General features: G+C 41.6%; 1 protein-coding gene across 2 annotated transcripts in view; it reads right to left on the bottom strand.

The window, feature by feature from the left end:
- GNPTAB (N-acetylglucosamine-1-phosphate transferase subunits alpha and beta) overlaps positions 1–26810 on the bottom strand; it is a 417324-nt gene that overhangs the window by 314549 nt on the left and 75965 nt on the right. For both annotated transcript variants that reach the window (XM_069229013.1, XM_069229014.1), the window contains exons 3-5: positions 13914–14033; positions 9794–9835; positions 8365–8570 (exon numbers count right to left, since the gene is read on the bottom strand). In XM_069229013.1, coding sequence (XP_069085114.1) covers positions 8365–8570; positions 9794–9835; positions 13914–14033 — 368 coding nt within the window. The remainder of the gene's footprint in view (positions 1–8364; positions 8571–9793; positions 9836–13913; positions 14034–26810) is intronic.

The following is a 26810-nucleotide window of genomic DNA, read 5'->3' as shown; positions in this document are numbered from 1 at the left end:
CCTGTTTTAAAAAAAAAAATTAAAAAAAAATGTTTTCCATCCCCTCCACCCCCATTCAGTGGCAGCTGCCACTGCGATTATGGCCCTGGGGACCCCATTCCCTGGGACCTGGGTGCATAGTATTGAGGAGGGGAGCCGCTCTACCCTCCTACCCGGGCTAATTTCAGCCCTGGGGACCCCATCCCCCAGGGCCTTGCCTCTATTACAAAGGGGAGGAGGGGGGCACACGGCTCCCCTCCCAGAGCCAATAATGGGAAACCTTTGTTTGCTCTCGCATGGTGGGAGCAATTTCAAAGCTCTGAACTAAAAAAAATACACTGGGGGTTGGGGTCCCCGGGGCCCAAATCAGCCAAGGGAGGGGGCTGCGTCCCCATCTCCTGGGTTGGCTGCCTCTGGGGGGTTGGCCAAAGACTGTACTTGGTGTGGGATTGGATGCATAAGAGGGTGAGCCACAGGCCAAGCCCTATTGCTAACGCCCACGTTGGATTAACGAATGGTAATTAAATATTACTTTACGTTAAAAAAAAAACTGGAAATTAACTAAAAAAAAATAAAAAAAGGTTACAGGGACATTTTTGTTAGGAAACAGTATTAAAAAGCCATGGAAATTCCCTGAAACAACCAGTGGTTACAGGGACGTTATAGTTAGGAAATAGAACTTAAGAACCTTAGAAATTCACTAAAAGAAAAAATCAAAGGTTACAGGGACATTATAGTTAGGTTCAGATTTTACACACACAAAACCATACAAATTCAGTGGTTCTAGTTAGTTATCTCAAGTAAATAGAACTCCCTCTCGTGCACTGCTAATTACCCTACATATTACATTACTCATAACATCTTCTGTAACATCATTGATAATATCACTGCAACATTTGCTGTAAACTTAATGTGTCTGGCAGGGGCATGAGTTATAGTTACTTTATGGCACGAGTTCCAGTTACTTGAGAAAACTAACTTTAACTGCTGAAATTCTATGGTTTTGTGAGTGTAAAATCTGAACCCAACTATAAAGCCCCTGTAACCTTTTTTTGTGAACATAATTTTATATATATATACTGAGAGAGAGAGAGAGAGAGAAAGAGATACATACACAATTTAGTAATTTATTTGAAGTTAATTCCAAATGAACTGATCCATCAGTGAATGTACCATAGAGAGTGCACAAAATTCAAATCCCTCCAGTAGTTGTTTTCAAAAAGACTAATCGAATTCAATGTTACTATTGCCATCCACATAAAAAAAAAAAGAAAATGTTTATTATGATGCAAAGTCTCCTATTTAGCCTAAGAGACATCAAAACATATCACAGCTCACATTTTGCGTCTTCGGTGGTGACAATAAACAGCTTCTTTCTTATTTTGATAAGGAATAGGATATGAAGGAGGCTACGTGGAACACAAACTGCAGCAGAAAGCAGCACTTATACAGGAATCTTATTTTTTACGTCAATACCTGAACCAACAAGATGGTTGGCCAGAAGTCAAATTGCATGGCTGCCTCTGTGGTACCCTGTGCCAGAGAAACATTATAGTAAGACTGTATCTTTGGAAGAAGTGTGAGAAAACTGGGCTGATTGCAGAGGCCCCCAAACGTTTTTGCTCCCATTTTTCACTTTTTGCTGGTGTTTTCCTGACTCTGATGGTGACCTGGGTACTGCTAACCAGTCCCAGGGCCTGTGCTTTGTCTAAAATGAGTATGCAAATTCGGCTAATTATAATTGGCAGTATCAACTTACTTATAAGTCCCTAATATATGGTAGGGCATGAAGGTTTAGGGACCCCAGCATATGTAGTGCACCCTTAGGTGCACTGCTGAGGTGCCAAGTGTCATTTTAAGGGCAGACCTGCCTTGTTGGCTGCTTTTAAACTCAAGTTATATGCAAATTCGAATTTGGAATTAAAAGTACTTCCAAAGTCTTAAACTACCTTATGTTTACATATAAGTTACCCCCTAAGGTAAGTGCCCCTAGAGTTGGGTGCCATGTAACTATCAGCAGGGAACTTATACAAATTGTTTTATAAGCTCTGGTGGTAAAATAGCCAAATTCATGTTTCCCTCATTGTAGTGAATGGCCTCCATAGGCCAAAATGAGGAGACTTTATTTTAATTAACAAAGTCCCCATAACAGCCAGATATATTGAGTTTGGTATCAAATGTATTGTTATAATAAATCCCACAACTTGCCATTGTTGGATTAAATATAACTAGTTCAGGTAAATAGTTTTAAAAGTCTACCTGAAAGTTGCTAACTTCAGCTCTGTAGTACCCGTCTCCGATTGGCCAGCCTCTGGCAGCTTGGCCAGGCTGCCTTGATGAGGTGTAAAGTGGCCTGGGCTGAACACAAAGGATGTGCCTGGAGGGAGGAGATCTGCCTCGGCAGATGGTGAGGCAGGATGGGGGAGAGCAGCCAAACCTGTCTTCAGAGGCAGGGAAGGACATTTGGAGCAGCTCAGGACCTCCCGCATTTCCGGTCATATCAGACAATTAGGTGCCCTCTTGATTAGATTAGGAGAAGGCAGGAGAGAGGTGTGTTTAGGATTTTCAGCCACACCAGTGGGTAGGCTCATAAGCCAGATCTAACGTCCAAAAATAAGTTTCAGCCATGCTGGATTTTTGAGGAATGTTGCTCCCTGGGATTGATTTTGCCACACTTCCCAGGAAGTGGTCATCCAAGGGGGATGTGGCTTGCCTGTGATTGGACAGTTGCCCCCCCTGCTTTTCACCCTAGGAGAAAGGAGAAATATGACAGAGCTGCACCCACACCTCAGATCCCTACCAGGAACAAGACAAAGAAGAAGGACTGCCCTGCTGGACCCCAGACCTGCACCTGGACACTGAACTCTGAAGGACTGCACACTTGGGCTTCGCCACTAAAAGGACTTTGCCTGTCTTTACTGCTTCAAGCAGGGACTCCCTGTTTGCTACAAGTGCAAAGAACCTGAGTCCCCTACATCAAGACATGCAAGCACAGCCCAGCTGACCAGTGGCCATTTGAGGATTCTAACCAAGCGCATTCTGGGAATTGTAGTCCGAACTCCCAAGGAGCAAATCAGAGCTTCTGGAACCTTGGATCAAGTTGTGGGCACTTCAAGGACCCAAACTGGACCTCTAGAAGAAGACCCAGAAGTTTGGAGATGTTTGGAGCAACTCCATAAGTTGAATAGGTGCATTGTGGGAGTTGTAGTCCCAGACCCCAAGAGGCAAACCAGAGCCTCTGAACTCTTGGCTGGTGCTGTGGCCCACCCACTTTCCTGAATCAAAAACACTTCTGGAATTAAGTGTAAGTGTTACCTCGTGGGTGGCCTGAACTCTGGACTTTGTCCAAGTCCAGTGTAACCTGTTTTAATCCTTTGACCACTAGTTGCTTCTATGCAGTAGAAAACATTAATTCTTCAAAGAGTCATAACTCCGGTTCCCCTTATCCCATTTCAATTATTTTGTTATCATTTTAAAGATAAAACTATAATGTATTTTTATAAATTGTTGGACTTTTATTGAGTTTTACTTTAGTACTGTTTTGTGATTTTAAAATACACACTTGTCTCTCAAGTTAAGCCTGTCACTCGTTGCCAAGCTACGAAGGTATGAGCTAGGTTTAAATTATTGAGACCTAAGTGGGAGTTAGTGGCCTATTGCTAGGTGTAGGTACTTATCTGCCCTTACAAATCCACTTCACTTTCCAACAAGAAGGCATTGAAAAAGTAACATTTTCTCTCATAGCTGGAGGTAATGCAGATAGTAATCAAGGAGCTCAAGATGCAATATTAGTGGTATTTTGATAAATGTTAAATACTACAGTCCGATAAATTGCATATTCATGCCAGCACGACCAGGAAGACCGGTAGCTTTCCTTCACATGGTTTGAGCACGCCTAAGAATTGCCTGTTATTGGCAGCAATATAAACCCAATAAAGTGGAATCGTGGGTTACACCTTATCCCCTGACCCTAAGGATGCCACACTGTGGGCAGAACAGGAGGGAATGGATGGTACAGGTGCTCGCCGCCTTGTGGCAATGGGCCTACTGGTGAGGAAATGTGATATCACCACACACTAGATCACGTCCGATCCCCCCAGACTTGAAGAATGAACATTTGTAAGGCAGCAGAATGAACAGTCTATAAGGTACATGGTTGTCCGTTTAAATACCATAAGATATGGGCTATATGGTGGAGACACTGCAGTTGAAACATATAGGATGGTGTGGGGACAATAACGTTAGGCATGAAATTGGCTTGTTGTATCATGCAATGATTCAAATGTTTTGTTATTGCTGGCTGTTCGATGTAGTACTGTTTAGGTTTTCTTCTTTGAGATAAATAATAATAAATGTTTAAAAAATATGTAGCCTGAACAAAATTTATTTGAAGGACGACCATGGTTTTGTTAAAGAAAAATGAAGGTCTATGACGAAAATGCGACTAAATGTGGAGAAAGTAAATCATCAGGTGAGAACTGAAGAAAGTTCAGATTTCTTCTATGGTGTACCAAATAAGTATTTAGTCGAACTGAAAAAACAGTTTGTTTGGTCAATCTTTTCTTCAAACCTTTTTCAAAAGAAGTATTTATTCCCTCCATAAGAGACAATACCAGAGGTTAATGAACAAACTCCACTACGAGCACTTGAGACCTAATAGTAAGAGAAGGCTCCAGAATGGTTCCCAAATGTATTTTCCTTTTAATTATTTTTAACGCAAGAGTGGTTTCCAACAGCAGCTGTACTACAATTCTATTAAGTCATAAGGTTACAGAAAGAGGGACAGGTTTGACCCAAAAGACTTCCCTTCTGTTGTGCTTGGGAATTCCATAACTAATCTATTATTTCCAGACCGCTCTAGTATCGATGAACTGATCCCTGGGACCTTGAAGGGAGGCCAAGTTCAAACTCAGAAATGACTTAACATCTTTGGGGTGTTTGGTTCTGGGTGCCTTACAAACCCCAGGATGCATCATGAAAATGCAGTTGTATTCTGAGGTAAGAGCACCCTTGTGCGTTACCGTTTGAATCGGATTTAAACTGAAAGGGTCATCTCGTTCCGTAGATATGCGGCTTTGTACTTTCCCTTCAAGAGGTACTTGTAAGTGGAGGCACTTAAAACGTGTTTATCAAAGAACATCAGGAGGCAGTGTCAAAGTAATGTACAGCGGCTTCGCACATACAAATTGGTAAAGGTTTACAGCTTGTTAAAGTTGCTACTCTAGCCAAAGAATAAAACCACATCCTGTGTTGCCCCTTATCGGATGGAACAATCTTAGTTCAGTGGCTTGTGATATAAAGAACCCCTGACGGTTAGTAAAATTAGAGGACATTATCTAAAATGTGAGCAGTCAAGCAGCTGCATTTTATCCAAAAGCACATACATTCTTTCCTCTTAACAAATTCTAAGTTACAGCTTGTAACAAGATGCAGAACTGAGGAATAGATGGTCTCATCAGAACTAAGCTAGAATTCGAAAACAATACGTGTTTATTTAAATGAAGTCCTGTTACATTACTACGTGGCTTTGCTGCCCCCAGTCTAAATTAATACTGCGTACACCAAATGTTAACGTTCTACCACCAACAACTCTTGCCCCAATTGCAGTTTACTGTTGAAAATACAGAAATTTTGATATAAACAATGAGGGTAGTGGGCAGGACCAGACAAGCTTCAATATGGCCGCTTTCCGCATGAGCCCCAAACTGAACTCCCAGTTTCTGGTCTGTTTGGCTGCAATGAAGCCACCACCCCATGTTACGAGCACGGGGATGCCCAGCTCATTTGTTGGGTGTGTAACCAAAGAGCAATGGTGGCAGATGGGACTGGTCTGATACAGACAACACTCCAGCTGAAGGCCTACTGTTAGCGCAATGGTGCATCTGATGAAGGAGCCACGGCTGGCTCATCCAGATTCCTAAATTCGAGAGTGGGAGGAGATGGACACCCCATCAGTCACCTACGGAATGCCCCCGGTGTGGGCGGCATGGACACACCCATCAGGCCATTACAAAAGACGAGGCTTGTCCGAGGCCAGAGCATGGAAGGCTGGCTCAGTGATGGGCTACTGATAGGGCGGGAAAGAAGGCAGAGTAAAGAATCATTACCCTTTTGCCACTGAATGACAATTTCCAATGAGGTGGGAGAGTAGATTTTGCATTGGGCATCGGAGAATTCTCCCTGTAGACAATCCACTACCGAGCAAGAGAGCTTAAGTATCTTGCTGTTGTTTTCAGTCCGGCTTAACTGGGGGCACTACTGGGATAGGAGCTGACAGTACTCATGGACTGCTGTCCACATTGATATGGCTCTCCCTTGTAGGCAGATATGGTAAATACTGAGCCTTGGAAAGAAACACTGAAGAGCAATAGGAAGGACGTGATTCCAATTTCTAGGGAGGCTAGGCCGTTGGAGCAGGGCAAATAAGCACTACTTAACTAGATACATGCCCTACACAGTGACTTGAAAGAGAACAATTAAGTCGGCCCTGAAGAACCTGGAAAAAGTACTGGACAGCATGTCTGGAAGCATACCAGTAATAGATCAAAGACTAGACGGTGCAGAGAGTAAATTACACATTGAGTGTTAGGTGAAGTATATGGACGCCAATGTGGTTGAGACCAAATCTTTTGAGGCCCAAGCAATGGATGCTCGAATCACAGTTTCAATGTCTCGGACAATCTGAGGGCGGTGGGGTGCTTTTACATCAGAGTTCTCGGGGGCCAGCCAAGATACCTGGCAATTACCTTGCCACAAGCTTTAGAGAGTATCTGCTGAACTAATGGCTGTGCAGCAGGCTGAGGAATTCAATATAGTGCTGAAATCGTATGAGCTCACCACCAAGACCAGATCAGAGTAAAGTTCTGGAGGTACTCTAATGATGGTGGCTGAACTGATGGAGAAGCGTGACCAATTTCTGAGGCTGGCTGTGAGACGGACAGTGCTACCCTATGGAGGCGCATGACTGCTACTCTTTCCAGGTTTGGGCTCACGAACATTGATCAGGAAAAGCAATTATTGTTGACAGTAGAATTTCTTTTTGGGGGGGGGGGGGGGAGGTAGATGGGCTACAATGGGCCAGGAGGAGAGACAATAATTTGCATGCAAGGACTGGATGAGCAACCAAATATGGGGCAGGAAATTCTCCTACAGGGATAAATCAATGAGGGTTTTCATGCCATTTGGCTTTTCTTCTCTGGACTCAGGATTCCTTCCAGCAGACACCCAGCTCCAAGTGGTTGCTGAAGGACCTTACCTATTCCTTGGCCCACCCAAAGTATGACTTAAGAAATCAACTTGGCAATCAGCCCTTCATAATGGTGGGGGTTGCTAACAAATGACCACCAGAGTAACTTTGTTTGTGGTAAGGGTTTGTTTGTGCTAAGAGTTGGGTACTGTGATGATTATTAGAGCTGTAAGATTTTTAGAGCTTTATTTTATCCAAAAGTACATAAATTCCTCCCTCTTAAGAAAATCTAAGATACAGTTTGTAACAAGATGCAGAACTGACAAATGGATTGTCTCATAAAAACTACCCTAGAATTTGAAAAGACTGCTCGACAAAAACAGCAAGCTTGCCTGCTATGTAGGATCATACCTTGATTTAAAGAGGTTTACACATGTAGAGATACGACCTAAAATGTAAAGTTATGTTCTATGTCTTTCGGGGGTGAATTAGATAGAAGGGTGTGGATTCATATGGAAGGTTTTGAGTTTCTAAAAGACAGGCATTGAAAGGAGTTCTGAAAGCACTGGTAAGGACTGCTAATAAAAGAGCACCAGCGCATAAACATAGCGCATAAAGATAAAAATTGAGTCTTAACTCGTATATATTTAGGGCTCTCCTTGCAAAATAACGAGTTGACCGGAAGACTACGTTAACCTGAAATAATGATACGGGGTTCTTATGTTCTTTCCCGATTTATTCCTGCTTGTTTCGCTCTCGAATATTACATATAAAAAGGTTACCTAGCCTGGAGTACACAGAATATGAAAGCATTGTTGCTCTTTTAATCAAGAACAGAATCTTTGTATGTTGTTTAGCTTGCCATTGATGCTCTCCGTAACAGAAGTAACCAGTGACATTATGGTAATTTTGCAATCCAGAATATGGACTTGATCCAGCCAGTTGAATGTTGGGCTCACAAAAGTACATAACGACTAATTTAAGCAACCATCAGATTAGAGGAGCTAAGGGAAATATATTGCATTGATTTTTCTCAATAAAGAATCCTGCAAAACTCTCTCAGCGAACTACAAAACAGATTGTGTTAAATTCACATTGCCAACACCCAGAACATTTTTTTTAGATTTGTTACGTGCTATGCCTCTCTTATAGACTGGACTGAATTAATATTACAGATGAGAAAAACATATGGTTCTTACCTTGCTGGTGGCTATCAAAGACGACAACAGTTACATTGGTGGAAGGATTTTTTGGTTTCGCCACATGGAATATGTTAATAGCTGAATGAAATGAAGGCTGAATAGATGGAAGATCTTTCAGTGTGATGTTGGACGGCAGAGACGGATCCAAGATAAGCATAGGCACTTTAATGCAATGTGTCAAGAGACACTCCAGTTGTTTCTCACTAAAATAGAACATTAAATAGAATATTACGGCAGCTAACATCAGGATTGTCCAAATCTTAAATAAGTGTTTCTGTGAACAATAAAGCATTTCTTCATGAAATAAGGGGGAGTAGAATACTCATGATTGTCTGTTACGGTGTTAGATAGTTGACATTGGAATCAAACGTATCAAAGATCATTTCATATTTTTTGGAACGTGTTATTGTTTTGGATTTCAAGAAACCACATTACATCACAATGGCAATAAGACAGTTTCAGAAGCAGACAGAACAGCAGGGTAAAAGGTGCAAGCCTCTACCCAAGGCTGATGGAGCACAGCGTGCCCTCCCAAATCAAGAACAATCATAAATGAGGTTCATGCATGCAAACAGATATGTAGAGTAGTATAAAGACACACGAGTCACACTGTGCATATATAGATCTATGTATTGCTTTCATTGTCTCAAGGTCAGTTTCAAGTTTCGAGACTGCACAGTCCATAAACATTTGTATCATTTGTATCTCTTCTGCTAATTCAGTCATCTCTTTACCCACATATCAAATCTCATTTCCTGGTAGCTTCCAGTGAATCACAATGTGTCTTTTGGCCAAGGTAAGTCCAAGTGCTGTCATCCGGTATTCCATACGTTTACCCTTGGACATGGGTGTACCCCCAGAAGACATTGCTTCACGTCTAACAGTCCTTGTTTCCTACAGTCTCTTGCAGTGCTGCAACCACACTCTTAAAACACTCTCACCATTCCACAGGATCAGATCATGTGGCACAGAAATCATTTAATATTGCAATCATGTATTATGTTAGCTTGACCCTCATATTCAAGAGAGATGGCAAGTGAAAGTTATTTCATATATTCCATCATGAAAGCCAGAAGCAAAGAATAGTATGACAACATTGCAAGGAAGAATACAAGTCCTTTGCATCATCTAAAATAACTGATGGAGAAAAACAGGTCCATGTGTGTAGATTATTGTAAACTGGCTCACAATTTCCAGTCAGCGTGTTGGCTGGCTGATGAACATCGAACTGCACGCTGGCACGCCTCACTCTCTGTTCAGTTGCACATTTAATTAAGGAAACAGCAACAGAAAGGCCGCTCTTTTCCTTGCCTCAATGTGTTGTTTGCTGAGGTGCTGGATTACAGCACTATGCATCAGGTGACTAAGGGTGAAAGCGCGTTTCGCATGATAACAAACAGTCTGATGCAGTAACCAATATTGTTACCTTTTCTTCGTTGGTTCTGTTGCATTCCTTCCAAGACGTTCTCTAAAAAAGAAAAATAACAAACATCATCATGTGTAGTACTAGGAATACAGAGATAGTCGTTTGATTAGTTTCTGCAAAATAAATGAAATCACGGTGAACAAGAGACTGCCACAATTAAAGTAAGAGCCATTCTTCAAGATGATAAAAAAAAAGTCACTGACCAAAAGACGAGTTATCTGGCATGAAATCTTCTACAGTGTCACCTACTTAGAAAATCGTGGATCTCAAAAAATTATATTGAAAAGAAAAATATGGAATCACTTTTCTAAATGGGGTGCCTGAAATGGTCACATGTGATTCTATTAACGATATTTCCCTTCCATTGCCCATGCCTACAGTCCCCGTGTCAAGCAACCTTCCTTATCCGACTGCCTTCCCAGCACCCAATTACAATGTAAAACCTCCCGTGTACAGGGGCTCCGCTGTGCTTTACAAATGCAGCTCAGACATACGTGGATACTGGAGATATATTGCTACTTGTATCTTGTGCAGGTTTACATGCTTACTTTGGAGTACCACAGATTAAAATTGACACTAAACCTTTGCCTCAACAGGTTTTTGTGCCTGAAATCATCAAGCTGGCAAAAATGTTTGCTAAAGGTGGCAGTCCACTTTCACAAGGATTCTAGGATTTAGACAAATTGCTCAAGTTGCAAAGAATACCGCATCACGATCATTACCTCTTGCAGAGGACAGCTTGGTACAGTATTTGACTAAATCTACCTGAGAGTAAACAGCTTTGTACTACAGTCAAAAGCTTGACCTAAGGTTGAGACATCTCTCTGAAGGTCTTAATCACACTTGCGCAAGTATGCAAACAAACTGGATGAAAAAGCGCTGGTAGTCATTAAAGTGTGAAACAAACATAGAAAAGTAGTGTGGATGGGTTCTTAGAAAACCCTAACTTGATAACGAAAAACGTTCATCGATCTATATAGCAGGAATTTTTCCGACTCTTCTCTCATATATATGGCAACAATGCAAACTACTTTTAACAAAGTATCACTCCAGTCACCTGTCCTTTTAAGTTAACCGGTCATCCTGCGAGCACAGCTGAGGTTACGTTAAGGTCATAAGGGGAAGTACGATGTTGTGTTCTCCAACCCTCTAGGAAAATCATAAAAACCCTATAAATGCCCACAAATTGGAGTGAAAACATGAGGACCTGAAATAGCTTGTTGAAGGCCGCAATAGGCAGCTATCACATTAACAAGTTTAAATGTCTTGCTCCTAGCATTGGTTTTTTGCATATCTCAAACTGTCCAAATAAACCATGTTCTAGGACTTTATGACCCAAGCAGGGCAATGAGGAGTTGAATTAAAAAACATCTCACATGTGTTGCATTTTGATCAAATGGATCAATTTGGTGTTTACTGAGAAAACAGGAATGAAAGATTATAACGTTTGATTCATTACCGGATGTTCAGAATAACTACTATGGCAGTTCACTATTTGTCACTAGATCCAAATGCACTAAAAGAAACTTGGATTTGAGTTATTATTTTTGTGTTCACCATTGTATGATGACTTCTAGAAAAGACAAAAAACACCATGTATTAGCAGTGGAAAACAGCCAACATATAGTATGTGCTAAGGTATTAGTCAATGGAGTGTAGACAATAGCTGGAAAAGGCCAATAGCTACAGAAGCGTTCTCGAGAACCCATGCCTCATTAGTAATTTAATTTGGCTAATTTGAAGTACATAAACAGGCTGGTTTGTGCGTAAAACTTCCCCTAACAGGAGCTACTATCTCTACTAAAAACAAATAAACCTCAATGGGTCTAACTTCAAGGAGAATAGAAGTAACGTGAATTGATATAACATCACATTCTTTAGGTAATGCCTCGTCCTTTGTCAGACTAGGGTGTGACTAAAGATGGCCTGCATTCTATGGGGCAGACATAAATCATTTATTAGGTCAAACATCTAGAGTGAAGTATTAAAACCATGGTTTTCTTTTTTCTTTGTATAGTAGAAAAATAAAGGTACCAATGATTAACACCCTAAAATCCTTCTCTCCCTTGTGTATACCACAGCCCGTTATCACACATCTCGTGTTTTACATCTCCAAATGATGAAAAGCATGCAGTATTACACGGTTATGCCCTATTCTGAGGTGCAGAACTAATAGCGGTGAGGTAATACCTCATTTGGTGGTATCAAAATTCACATATGTAGTGTTATCTCCCAAATTATGGGGACACTCATGTTCATCACTGAATGTTGCTCTACAAAATCAGTTGACTCGACCTTCACCTTTAGTTCTTAAATTAGAGTGTCAAGACCCTGGACAAATGATGACATACAGAGATTCACAGGGACAAGGCATAGAGATTCACAGGGACAAGGCATAGAATAAAAGGGAGACAAGCAAATCATGTTATAAAACAGGAAATGTAGATCTTCAAACGAGATTTTTTAATGCAGGATTTAAGAAGATCAAGTAGAATAAATCACTAGAAATTATGAAAGGTGCCTTTTAAAATTGGAGACTGATGTGTCCTATTAAATGTGTTTCAGCATACCATTCCAGAGTTTTGGAATATTTACAGAGTATGATTGTTTCCGGATATGAAGACTTTATAAATCTGGGGTATCATCAAACTTAGGCAGAACCTGGCTTCTTAAAGTTTTGCTTCTACCAAAGAGCAAACTTTTTGAAATAAGTATTCAGGTTTATTCAAATGAATAACCTTGTAATTGTACAACAGAACAACAGTCTACGGGAAGCCAACCTAGTGAGGAAAAAACATGGTGTGGTGCTTTGGGTTATTTTTGTATTGAAGACCACATGCTGAGTCAAGGGGAGCTTTGACAGACCTAGGTGGCATTCAGGCAGCCCAGTCAACAGCGCATTTCAGTACTCTGTCCAAGCCCCAGTCATCTTGCGGATAAACAGTTTAAGCCCTGGTTCTGGGAAGAAAGGTTTAAGGCTCCAGAGAAGCTTTAGTAGGTGGGAACAAAAGCAACATCTGGTGCCTCCTGTGCCCAGCACACTCAATCGTTCAGAACCATATTGTACAATAATTCTCATACAGCCACCCTGTAGCATACCTAGAAGAACCTTTCGAGCTACTCCACATTAAACTGAAGTACGTGTTTAACACAGGGTACACTAAGCTGCAGATATTTTAGGAAGACAATGGCTTCAACATAGTTCAAGGTGAAGCAGCAGGAAAGTGGAGAAGCACTTAATTAACTGACTAGCACAATTGAATTCTCTGCAATTCTGAAATATACACAGTCGCTGGCAGTCAGATTTTAGGCCTGATGCAGGAAGGGCTCTTGAAATCACAGACTGTGCTGAGCAAAATGAGCGGCTCTGCAAATGAAAAAACTCACTTTGCAATATGTAGTGACATTGCAAATCGCAAATATTTTTGCAGCTTTCAAAATCGATACTGAGACTCCCTGTGGGTCGCAATGCAAAAGGGTGGTAAATGGGTGCCCACTCGTTCCTCACAAGGAAATAGGTTGTGATAGCTTCTAAACTTGCAAAGCACTGAAAGATCCCCGCAGTTCAAGTGTAGTCGGTGACCCTCAGCACAATATAAGCATTTACCACAAATAGCTAAGTGCGGGTGACAGTTGTGGGCATCAGAAGAGAAGACAGTGGTCATGTTGACCACTGCACATTCCCCCTCTCGCCACATGTTAATTCTGCATTTAAATTACTTTGTTGGCATCGTAGCCCTGCACCTTTAAGCGTGCAGTAGTTTAACATTGCAAATGCGACTGCGGAGATTGGGGTATCCTGTTCCGTGCAGTCTCACATCTTGGCATTTGAGGCCCTTCGCTAGGATGTACGGGTGAAATCTTGCCTCATGGATATTCATGAGGGAGGATTTCCATAACTTCTTGCAAGTGACCTCTTTGCGATGTACCGGATTACTACAGCCTGGATAGACAGAAGATAGGCAGGGATGCACTGCAGGAACTGTTAAAACACAGCACTGAAAAGCAAACCACCCAATAGTACATCTGGGTAACTGACACTGAACTTTAGCTTTACTTCTCTTGTCAGAACTCCCCAAGGGCTCATTAACAATAAGTGTGCAGTAGCCAAAAGGTTTACCTCAGTAGTCTTTGCTCTTCTTCCATCTGCTCACGGACCACCAGCAGTTCTTTCATCAGCTCATTGTCCGTGCCATTCACCCAAGTGTACACCACATCAATTGGCATAGGTAGGCACAGTCTATAAACGGTCATAAGACAAGAAAATAAACTCTTGAGTTTAGACTTTATTAGAGCTGACAAATGGTGGAACATACACATCTTAGCAGACCTAAAACAAACAGTAGAAAATATCAAACATTGTTGCTTTCTTGTATACGTGTACTTTAAAAGTTTAACCATAAAACAAGAATGTGCACCAACAAACCTTTTTATTGGAAGTTATTCAAATATATTGAAAAGAAAAATCTCTATTCAGATTAAGTTATATCTTTATATAATACGCAAAGAGGAAGTTAGGATAAGAAAGCACAAACTTAGGGCTGTCAATCCCTCCAAAAACTGTTGATCTCGCTGGGAAATGTTACAATGTGGATCCTTTCAAGGGATCTCCAACAATAAAGCTTAAGAACAGGCTAAATGACAAAGGTGGAGAAAGAAGAATTAAACTGTGTAAGCATTATATACGGAATAAAAAGTGCCTTTCGGTGCTGACTATGTACAATATTCCTTCTAAATGAACTATAGTAATCCACATTTCTAATGGCGTATCTCACATACTGGCGAGGCTCTTCTGTATGGAAATATGTAAGTAAACTTCTTGGCGGTCCATCGATGCTGACCAATCCACTTAGTGCAACGGATCCACTTAGTGCAACAGTTTTCACCATGGTCAAAGCTTGATCATGGCCTTTTCAGAGATAATGACATTGCTGGATTAAAACCTCAGGCTTTTCAGTTGCTCTGAAACTAATTTGATTGTTCTCAAGGACAGTCACTTTTTTATCTCCTTAAGGAGTGTTGGTTATGATTTATTTTTATTTTATAGTGTGCGGTACAAGGAGTGACTAGAGGAAAACTTAACTGAGAAAACAAAAAATAGATCAATGGATTGCTTGTCTTCATCTCCTTGGAGGCAGTAGGAAGGTAGGCCTATAAAGCTCAGGGAGGTTAGCTCTCAGTACATATGGTATGATACAATATTGTCTATGTTAGACACCTTTGGGACAATACTGATATGGGCAATCCATAGGTATTTGTCGCAATCGTACCAAGAAGGACTTTTTTGAGCATGTCCTATTCCTTGCCAAGAAATTGAAATCAGGGGAGTATCAACCTACGCTATTAAAGAATTCACACATCAGAGGGGGCATGGCCTGGGAAGATGGCAGATAGGAAATCTTGAAAAGAGGCTCCACTAAATCCCGTTAAAATCTTTCATCATTCTGGCATAAAACACTCCAGAATTGACCCCTAGCTTTGAGACCTGGGTCCTGCATGCAGGGCCCCAGTTGAAACCTAAAAACAGTCATTCTGTTCAGGGAAGGAGAAACTCTGCTCCATGGCCAGCTGTCCCGGAGCTGGGTTGGACAGGACTCGGCGCTGAGTTAAAGAGCTCTGGTGGAAGACATTCTGACAGCTGCAGGCTGAGGATCGGTGCCTGATGTGATAAGGTGAGGTGGAATTCACTGGCACTCTGCGGAGATGAATGCTGCGTCGAAGTAGCTTGCTGAGAGGAAACCCCAAGCGGGTTGAGTGGAGGAGCAGAATTCTGAGAGCTGTGGATAATGAGAACCCTCTTGCTAGGGCAGTCCTGCATCTGGACACTGACTGCGTAGAGGAGATGGCAGTGGTGTCCTATTAAAAACTGGACTGCTTAAGTTAGCTGGACCCTAAATATTTTGCTATTAAAAGCCGGATACTAGTGTGGCTATTAAAAAACGAAAAGCCCCATATGCACATACTATGACTGAGGAAGGTGGGCTTAACTGATGTTATTAACAGGAATGAGAAAAATATCACATTTTGAGAATACCTGGTGATCAAATTTGGGCAAATGAGCAAAGACCCCACTGAAGATATTCCCAGTATTTAACAAAGCTGAACCTCCCTAAGCTAACTGTAGACCAGTGTGCCCTGATATAGGACCCGTTGACCATTGATGAGCTGAAAGAAGCTCTGGGTGGAATGCAGGAGCTGAAATCCCTGGAAGCATACCATGTATTTGTTTCAGTTGATGTTGTGACTGGCGGCATGGAGGTTGTTACATGTTTTTAACGAAGCCCAAACAATAGGCCTATTGTCCCCTTCACTATGACAGGATTTGAGAACTCTTATCCCAAAAGAAGGCAGGGACCCAACACAATTAGCCTCCTACCTCACCCTTTGAATGTTGAACACAGTTGACAAGGTACTCAGCAATGCACCAGAGAACAGGGCCCTTATGGTGATTACCAGTCTAACACGTACAGACCAGGAGGGGATCATCCCATGTAGGAGAACAATGCACAACATTTGACAATTAACAAATGTTATGAGTTCCTTGGAGGACACTTGGGGGCATCTCACATTGGAAATACTTGATGTTAAGGCTGCTTTTGACACCATCTCATGGCCATGCTTGTTGGAAGTAATGGGATATATGGTTGGCCCTTCCTTTATTGTATGTGTGCAATTATTGTACCCATAACCCAAGCAAGGGTAGGTACGGGAGACTGGGTGTCGGATGAATGGACACTAATGAAGGGGACAATACAGGGGTACGCTTTGTTGCCCATATTATTCACCATAGGCATGAAGCCCCTGGCTGGTAGATTATGCATGGTCATGCAACAATGGGGTTGGATTAACTACACATATTCTGTTGCTATGTGCAGATGACACTTTGGTCTATCTGCAAGACCCTATCACATCTACTTCTACTTAGATGAATTCAGCAGTTTCTGTCCTCCATACTAACTGGGAAATCTAAACTTTATTCAGTGGGGGACATTAGAATTCTGTCAGCACCAACTCTTCCAGATGTGGGATACAATGGCCAATGGATAATTTGCATCATTTGGTCATTCTGGTGACTATGGATCTCACACAACAATACCCTCTAAATATATGCAGGGTAGGTGCAGGCCTTGTTAACTCAGTAGAATTCTGGAGAACACTACCACTGCAGCTTATAGGTCGGAAACAGGTGTTTCTGCTGCGTTGCCTAAAAGTGCTGCAGAATTCAGTGTGTCAGTTGCCATATAAACTTGTCAATACACTTGGCAGATCGATAGGGTCATTGGTGTGGGCAGGGAAGCAGAGCAGAGTAAAACTGAAGACGCTGAAAATCCTCTAGATGCGGGGAGGACTTGGGCTTACTAACCTCTTTCTTTAGTATGCCGCTGCACCACTACGTGTGATTCATTGGTTAGACCCCTATGATATGGGGAAAAACGTGCCTAGCAGAATCCTATTCCACTGATACATTGCTGGTAGCCATTATGATGGGAAGTATCATATCTGGATCCTTCCCGGAATTAATCCAATGAGCGGGTGAAGTCTGGAAGCTGGTGATTTGAGCAGTCCTTTAAAAGCCACCTTGCAACACAAACATGCCTCTGTGGATATTAAGACCATACAAGGACATAGGCAAACACATAGCTCTGTTGAGATGATGGAAGAGAGCATGTCGCACAGTCGGGGGCCTCTACCACAATAGGCAGTTCCTTAAACACCCTGGAGCTCAAGACTCCTTTAATCTAGGGGCAGGTCGATTTTCACATCGTGTGAAATTAGCACAAATGACTGGAGGGATCTGGACTACGTTTTCAGAAAAGTCACCCATAACAGAGATAATGACGGCTCTTCCGGATACTGTGGGATGCAGAAAACGAATTAATAACCTGTACTCTACATTAGTTAATGACAGGGGTAGGGATACAAAGCATGCTAGAGAGAGATGGTCTTTAGAAAGTTTGGAGCCCCTGTCTGACAAGGACTGGAAGAAAGCCTGTGCAAAGGTCGAGGGTATTTCACCAAACACAAGCTTTAAACGTTTCTAGAATATTTATTTATATACACCACGGCACAAATGTACCTGGGTAGGTCATCAACCTGTCCGCGTTGTAGTACCACAGACGCATACTTTCTGCACATGGTTTGAGAGTGTCCATGGATAACCTATTTCTAGCAGAGAATAATAGTCGACATGAAAACAATGATACACATTACCCACTAATTCTATTGAGCAATGCTTAAAATTATACAATAAAAAACAAAATGGCAGCTCTAGGTACAGTATTGGCAAAAGACAGACAGCAATCCACTGGGTGTACCGGACACCTAACAAATGGGGGGAAAAAAACCTTGTAGAATGGACCACCGAAGCCAAACAATATATGAAAGGCACCAGGAGAGATGACAGTTAGCTCAAAATTTAGCTGAATGGGCAGAAATGCTCACCAGACCAAGGGATCCCACTGGTACGAACTGTATGTGGCTATGTGATAATGCTTAATAAGTAATGTACATAAGGTATAAAAATAAATAATAGATGGATTTGTTAACTGTGTCTGATGGGCTCAAATAAAACAAAGGCATTTTTGAACGTATAAGAAATTAATGGAAAAACATTGGATGGACTGGACAATAAATAACATTGTTTACGTTTTTTGAAAGAAAAATAATGTTTATTAAAAAAAAAGGAATTCACTTAAGAGAGCTTTGATAAGACCTCGTACATGCTCCTAGAAAAACGAGGCAGTAAGAAAATAACATGAGTAATCAAGGTCACCCTATACTACCCAAGTACTCAGTTTAAAATATCTGTAAATCAGAATTGGCAATTATTTTCTTAAACTAGATGTCAACTAGACAAACCACCCTTCACTCTAAAACAGAACTAGAATCTTATAAACCACTGTGTGAAGATCTACACCGGCCCACAGTCATAATCTAAACGTTTTGAAGGATATCTAGAAGCTACAACTCCTGAAAGGACATCAAGGGCCAGATGTATCAAAGGGGTTTACCCATTCTGTGTCTATGGGAAAATACTTTAGTACATATGGCCCCAAGACTGTGGTGAAAGCTCCATTCGTTCAGACACCATTGAGGGCACCTAATTTCCCTACGGTGACATTAAGATTGCACGAAAACATTCTCAATCTGCAGAAGAAAACATGTAGTATATGGGATATTGTTCCCAGGCAAGAAACTTTACATGAAAAACCAACCAGGAAACCGAATAAACGAATGTCATCAAAAACTCAGAATAAGAAGTAAGAAAATGACAGCCCCCCCTTGTGAAACCCGACGTGGACATCTCACACATTGAGACGGTCCTAGATGTTATCATAAAGACCCACACAACAGCAACACGGAACACAATCTCTTAAAAAGATAACCTTCCCTCATTTACAAGTGCAACAAACATTATTAATTGGCTCAACTATCACAGCTGCGCTATACAGAATTTGCCAGTTTAGTCACACATTCCTACCAATGATCTACAGATTTGACACTCTCATCCCTAGTGGCCATCAATGATTTCAAAGAACTACTTTAACGCACAAAACATAGTTTTTCCTTCTCAACTATATTTCCTTCTAAAAATATACTGCCCGTAGACGTTCGATTCCCATGATCTAAATAGGCAGATCACTGAAAATTAATCCGTACTACGAATACCATGATTCATTTAGTGAAATACTGACATTTCGTCTGTGCGCCGATGGCACAGAGGCCAATACAATGGAGACACACATCTGCTTAAGCACTGGCCCTGGAGCTGCTTGGATGATTTTCTCCTGCGTGACACACAGTTTCCATTGGACAGAAAACAAACAAGTATTTGCAATGTAACAGGTCTCGCATTTGGGAGAGTTAGAGGCATTTGTGTTGTAAATAATGTCTTTTACCTATGTGTTTTGGTTTGGAGTGTAGTGGATGTATGCCAGGTGCCACAGCAACCCTCCCAGGCCTGTTGCTGTAGGCCAGAGGACACAACAAGGCTGCCATTTCGGGAGTGTTTTTTCCACATTCCTACTGACTGACTATGATATTATCACAGGAGTCCAAAGCGCTATGTGCCTGTAACAGCGACTGTGGGGGATATTTAAGGTGGGGCATCTTCAAACAGGAAGCAGTGCTATCAGAGAGCTGTCTTAGACAGTGCTTCCGGCAGTGGCATCTGCAAGATCACAGTAGCTGGGAGGGGACTGTCAAAGCCATGACTCCAGGGAATTCTGAGAGGAGGAAGTTATGGAGTGTGCTCCACTGTTGTGCCCTATGATACGCTGCTCCTCTCACTGTGGCACCCTTGTGTTAGCATCTTTGCGCTAAAGGGTTCTACTAACCTCTACTAATTAAACTCTATTTAAAGACATCCAAAGGCGAAATGTTTTTTTGCTATGAAGCTTGAGGCCATGAACACTTGCGTCTGGTGTCATGACTCTTTTTCCACCATTTTAGAGACAAGACCTTTCGTAATCTTCTTGCCTAGAACTAACCTATGTACTTGGTTGGTGACTCTCCGAAGGATACAAGAGCACGTGCTATCACCTAGTGTTAAGCTCTACTCAAGTCAGTTGGTTAATGCACTCACTGCAGAGGTTTTGACAGAACGAGAATGTCACAGACTACAATCCTGACATAGCTTTTTCATCTCTTCATCTCTGCAAGGTTGATGGAAATAAATTATAGCGATTTTGTTAAGAATGGCACCTGCTTTGAAGCGCTATGAAATGGCAGCTCCTGTACTACCAAGCGCTATATAAAAAGAATTGTTATTCCCAGACTGCCCAACATGCACCAGACAAAGAACTCTAGGGGATAGGATGTGGTGTAAAGGCAAGAGCTGCCTACCTTGGAGCCTGGGAACACAGTTTGAGGCTCGGCACTGAATCAACATCCTGTGATTCTGGTCAAGTCACTTAATCTCCCCTTACCAAAAATGAATGTGTTCTTGTGTAATGTAACCAGTGCTCATGTAAAGCGATGTAATACCTTTGTATTGAGTTTGTGCTACATAAAACTGCAAAAAAAAAAAAAAGTCCATACAGACATTGCAAAGAAACAGCAAGATGCACAAAAACAAGGAAGAGGAAGAAAGAACATATGGCCATGCAGCGCAAAGCGGCGAGGCAAAAGAAAAAACATAGTGTGCCACACGAAGGTACATGGCGATCATGCAATAATCCATGTAACAGGGTCAGTCTCCAAGGAGGTAACAAACCAGCCTCAAGGTGGGGAAAATGTAAAGTATTTACCTACTACATCAAGGGATTTTTGAAAGGCAGGCCCTGGAACTAATGAAAGTGATGGGCATTATATGGGTGGGGTAAAAGACAATGGAATAGATTACAACATGTTGAGAAGAGCAGAGCTTGGGCACTGCTATCCTCGACCTAAAAAGGTGCATTTACAAGCTATTTGTACCACCCCATTTTGATATCTCTACAGTTGCATAATGATACTAAGCTGTGTCTCAATGTTTCTTCGACAGATCCAGATTAAATATTGAAGCACAAATCGACAACTATACCATGGTACCAATTAATTTCCAACAACGTTAGATCACCCAACCATGTGCAGTTCTCACGCAACCAGACTTCTCGTTATTATTTTGCAAGCTTTACAATACTTAATTTCCCCCTCTCTAGGCAAGGTGCCTTACCATAAGAATCCATCTATCTGCCACACAAGGTATGGCACACAATGGTACTGATCACTCTTTTCAACTCATGCTTTTTCCACTGCCCTTTCCTCTTTTGGACTTTACATTTTTGTCCTCAGAAACACCACTCAATCTGTCTTTGGAGTAGGTCCCCTAATTCATTGGGGTCACAATGCACCGACTCACCATGCCAGGAAAGGAAGACACCTGAACCTACGACCAGTTGGGATCAACCAGTTGGGATCATCTACAGTATCCAACAATAGCCAGATGTTGTCCCACCTTGTTCTTTAGTCCCCTGCACTTGCCATACCCCTTTACGGTTTTTGAGAAATTAACTGAAGCACAAATCACTTGCACATCGTTGCAAAAATGTCTATGGATTGGCACTGCACCGAAAATCGTTTTTCCGACTGAAAGCATTTCTTTGTCATGGAGGAGTTTTTTGTCTCTCAAAAAGTCATTCTTCTCAATTGTATTGTGCTTAATGTATGGATTTGTAACATTTTTGAAGATGCATTATGTTTGTTTTAAAATAAATGTTTAGGAAACATACTTTAGCATAGAACATCTACCCTTGGAAAAAACTCGAATCCAAAAAGTAAATTATATATACATCAATTTGTTCCCATGAAATACAGTCAACAATAAATGTGTTGATAAGTCAAACAATATATCACAACAGTTAAATTATTACTGTACATCTATTAGAACACACCACTCCACTTAAGTCATCATCATTAATTCTAAACTACATCCATCCATACTCAAAAAACACACTCTCTCACACGAACCCCAGAACACAATTTAGTTGTACAATTCATACTATATACCAAAGGTATGTTTTAAATGGGTTTTACAATTTCTTCAGCCTTACCGCTCCAGCCCTTAGCCCCTTAAGGGGATTGTAGATGTAGTTTACATAAGAATATTTTCAGTATGAAATTCTTGTCAAGGGTTGATTGAGGAATTTTTTTTTTCTGTGACAGAGTATTTTATTTTAATAGGAGGTGGTTTAAAGTGCTACAAAGTGTCCTCAGAGCATTTTGTTGAGAGACAAGTGAGAGGGCTATATAGTGCAAGAACCTCATACGCATACCCAGGCAATAATCTAACAGAGAGCGGTGTCAAAATAACCTATGTCAGATGGGTCTCAAAGGATATGAAAGCATAAAAGTGACAGTTCAGTGGATGCTAGGAGTAGGAGAACCACTCTTGGGCATCTGACTAGACAGGACTAAAATCTTTGTATGGAGGGCAAACGTGGGTTCTGGATAGTATTTGAATGCCCGGGTGAACCATAAGGTCTTTAGCAATCTTCTGACTAGGTGGTAGTCACTTCCCAGCCTCAATTTTGTAGATAAGGAGTTCCATAAAGAGGGGCCCGAACACTGGAAACAATGCTCACCATCTGGTGCGAGGGCCTTTGAAATGGATCACACCCTACACATACCTACAGAAAATGTTTCTTCATTATTAAACTTCCTGTTAGTTACGCTCTTCTGGCATTCACCTTCTGTAAAATTACCTCCAGGTTAGACAGTGGAAAGGTAAAAATGAATGGAATGTTCCAACTAAAACATGGCTGGAGTTGCTTTACTGGAGCAGAAATGGCAGTTTACTAAACGAAATAACATAGGACAAGATGGTTAACTACAAACACCACAAGTGTCATATTGTTTACAGTATGCAAGGGTTCCTTGAGTGCTAGTTTTACTGTCTGAATATATGAGGGTTGACAGCAAGGAGAAGACACTTGTAGTGATATTTGTGCTTTGACCACTGATTCCATGATGCTCTACGTTGCACTTAGTTTAGCTGTCCACCCTCAAATTAGCTGACACCAGCTACAGACTCCATTTTGTATTTAGCTTCATCGCCACATTAACACTGCAAGTATTTTTCTGTGCACATTATGTTTTTGCTCACGTTTTTACTTTACATGTCTGCATGTTTTTTTCTCATCAAGGGCCGAGGCATAACAATGGGAGGCAGGAAAATAAGAGTGTACTAGGATGATGTTTATGGTACAGTAGGGAATGGTTTAGTTTTGGGAGAGCACCTTGGGAACCTGGCCAGTTCCAACATGTTCCTTTCAAAACTGACCTGAAGTAGCCAGCATTTTCAAACAACAACTTGCGGAGCAGGAGGTGTTTTCTAGAAATCTCCTCTCTGGCTTGTTTAAGTTATATATGAGACCAAAAACCGGATGGATGGTGAAGTGATTCAGACCTCTGGCAGGGTCGGGACGCCTGTCATCCTTCCCGTGGGGGTAGATCTATTTCTCTTCAGTCGATCTGGGGGTCAACGACTTGTTGCTGGCAGGAGAAAGATGAAGCAAACTCATCAACTGTGCCCCATGGTGATGAATTTTTAATTCCTATTATCTGCTTTGGATTGTGTATGAATATATACAGTACATATATATTCATATTTGTCTTTGCATATATATTTGCTGTTTATAGATTGAAGATTACTTGTACATGTTTTCATTTCATTGCTGTGCACATTTTTGGACGTGCACTTTCATTTGTACTGACCTTCCTTTACGAGCCTTGCAGAGTGATTTAATAAATGTATTTTCTAGACTAAGAGTTGCATACCATAGATTCTTTTCAGTGTGTGTATTTTATCTCGGTCCGCAGTGAAGCAAAAGAACACTACAAAGCCAGTTTTTGAGGGATAATCACTTGATCAAAAACCTATAATCACTGCCCAGGCAGTTTTAATTTGATAAGGTGGATTTCAAGGCCCACAGCCCAACACTTTAAACATGAACAAGAGACAAAATGTACCTTGAGCTTAGACGACTTGTCACAAGAATCAAAACACAGAAAAGGCAAGGGGAGGAATGCTTGCAAATAGTTTCAACCACTGGCAATCTCACAACTTAACATTCCAACCTACTGCTTCTCGCCTAATGTGTCATTCTATACAAAGGCCTATCTGATATTGACTCTGCTCCTCGTGGGAGCAGTCATTTTGGGTGTTTTATGTAATGTCTTAAGATGTCAAGGGTATACCAGGACGTGGGTCCTTGCAGCTGTGCCACAGAATCCAAGCAATACTTCACTGACAAGGCCTAAAAAGGCTGAAGCCAGTCTTGATTGCTTGTGTTCCCTTCCGGAGGGAGACTTGCATGGTAGTTCGGGATAGATTGCTCCAATGAGGAACATGGTCGGGCCGGATTTGTATAAGGTGGGCCTCCGTCTATTGCTGTGTTTGATGTAACACACAAAGTGGCCAAGGGTATGCCCAGACGTTGGCCGTTGTTTGTTGTGCTACAGCATCCCAAACTATTGTTTTTTGCTTACTGCGCCATTCTAGATAGAGGCCCACCCTATGTTGACCCTGTTCCTCATAAGAAAAGTAGTTTTTGGGTGTTTTATGTAATGCCTTATGTGGTCTAGGATATGACCAGATGTGGCTCCCTCGACGCTTTGCAAAAGGATCCAGCTATACCGAACTGACAAGACCTAATAATTAAATCTGGGGTTGCTTGTGTTATCTTCTGGAGGGGGCCTTGCATGGCAGTTAGGGACAGACTGTTCCCATGAGTCAGTACTGATTTGCTAAGTTGGGCATCTGTCTAGAATGGCACAGTGAGTGAAAAACAATGGCCTGGGATATTGCCAGTGGTTTAGGCTATTTCCAAGCATTCCTCCCATCACATGCAGTGGGTTTGTTGTCAGAAGAATTATCAAATTCCCAAATAAATTTCTTGTGGTTAAGCATGTGCTGGCTCAAGCACCTTTATTCATCACTTTTGTTTTTGGCTTGGAATGGCATCCCCTAGCCTCCATGATCAAACAACAAACCAGATGTTTTAATTCAACGCTTGAGTGCATTACATCACGGTGGCTGTCGCTGGAAGAATAAGAGAGATGCTCTTTCCACCCAAATGCAATATATGTAATATTATGAAATTAAAACACATTGTCTTCCCTTGTCTCCAATGCAGGGATATAGGGGATGCCCTTATCTATAGTTTCTGTGTATAACAGACTATTAATTTCTGCAACAAACACTTTACAGGCTCAAATTAAATATGAGACAGACTTTGCAGGAAGCAGTGACTGGAGCTGAGCTAGGCCTCCATTTGATAACTCAAGATGCCAAGGTAAGATGGAGGTTTCTCCTTTGATGAACTCAGGAAGACGTCAGCTTGCCAATCAGGTAAGACAGTTGTAAGCAATCCATTTTGAAAGAGGAGTATTTTTTTTTTTTTTTTTTTTTTTTTTTTTTTTTTAAACTTTCATTGATTAAACATTCAGTTTCCTATATAAATCATCTGGAGATGGTGGGAAGAAAATTGCTAGGCAGGAAAGGAGAGAACCCCCGAGAACTAGTATATAAATGCATGAGTGATAATGCACAGATTTAGAGCTGAAGGCTCAGAGGGGACGAGGTGTGGTTGCTTAGGTCCCTAGAGCAGCCTTCTGGATGAGCAATGATAAAAGAGATACACATCGGTGCAGCTGCCCTGGATCTTCTGTGGGTTGTGTTCCAATTGCAAGGGAGCCATGGATAAGCACAAGTGCACTTTCAAACCTAGCTTCTAGGATGAACTGGCATAGAAATTTGAAAGACCCCTCTCTTACACTGAACTCTTCCCCCCATCTCCTACTTGGAAAAGAACTGTGGCAAAATGTGTCAGACTACTAAAAGTTTCCTTTCTTGACTAAAGTGAATGTACGTTAGCTGACAATGGAAAGGAGAGAATCAAAACAGAATAACGTTCCAGCTAGAGGGAGCCCCATCCCTACAACATCTTCAACCAGTATGGAAGAAGCATGTACCAGTGTATAACGTCTTGGACTAAATGCATTGAGGGTAATAAAAACAGGTGTTCCCCCAAGGAAGGTACATTTGATGGAGAACTAAATAATTTTAAAGGAAGACTTAAGTACCCCAGCCAAAACCTCACCAGAGCAGTGGTTGGCCTTCCTGAATTGATACACTAGCAAGAAACTCAACTGAGGAGTCTTGAAAACACCTAAGAGAAATTATGACACCAAATTAGTGACATGAGGGATAGAGGATCCAAGTTTGCAGCCACCCAAATCACTGCATTTAAGAAGGTAGAGAGGAGACTTTAATGGCTTTCCTATGTTTTGCCATTCCAGTTGAAGGAGCCGCAGCCTCAACAACAATAGTGCCTGATGACAGTGAGAACTAGCTGATGGCCCTGTCTGATGACAGTAAGCACTAGTCATATGGCCCTAACCAGGGCCAGCACAGGTAGGAAGGCCTCAAGGGAACAAAGAAATACCACCAGCAGTGGTGTGATTAACAGCAGTGCAGTCATCCCTAGGAACAGCAAAGAGACTGAGCGAATGATAGTCTAGCTGTCACCTCTAA

Source organism: Pleurodeles waltl, chromosome 4_1 (genome assembly GCF_031143425.1).
Source record: "Pleurodeles waltl isolate 20211129_DDA chromosome 4_1, aPleWal1.hap1.20221129, whole genome shotgun sequence".
Classification (NCBI taxonomy): Eukaryota; Metazoa; Chordata; class Amphibia; order Caudata; family Salamandridae; genus Pleurodeles; species Pleurodeles waltl.
This window is presented reverse-complemented; position numbering and strand designations above follow the sequence as displayed.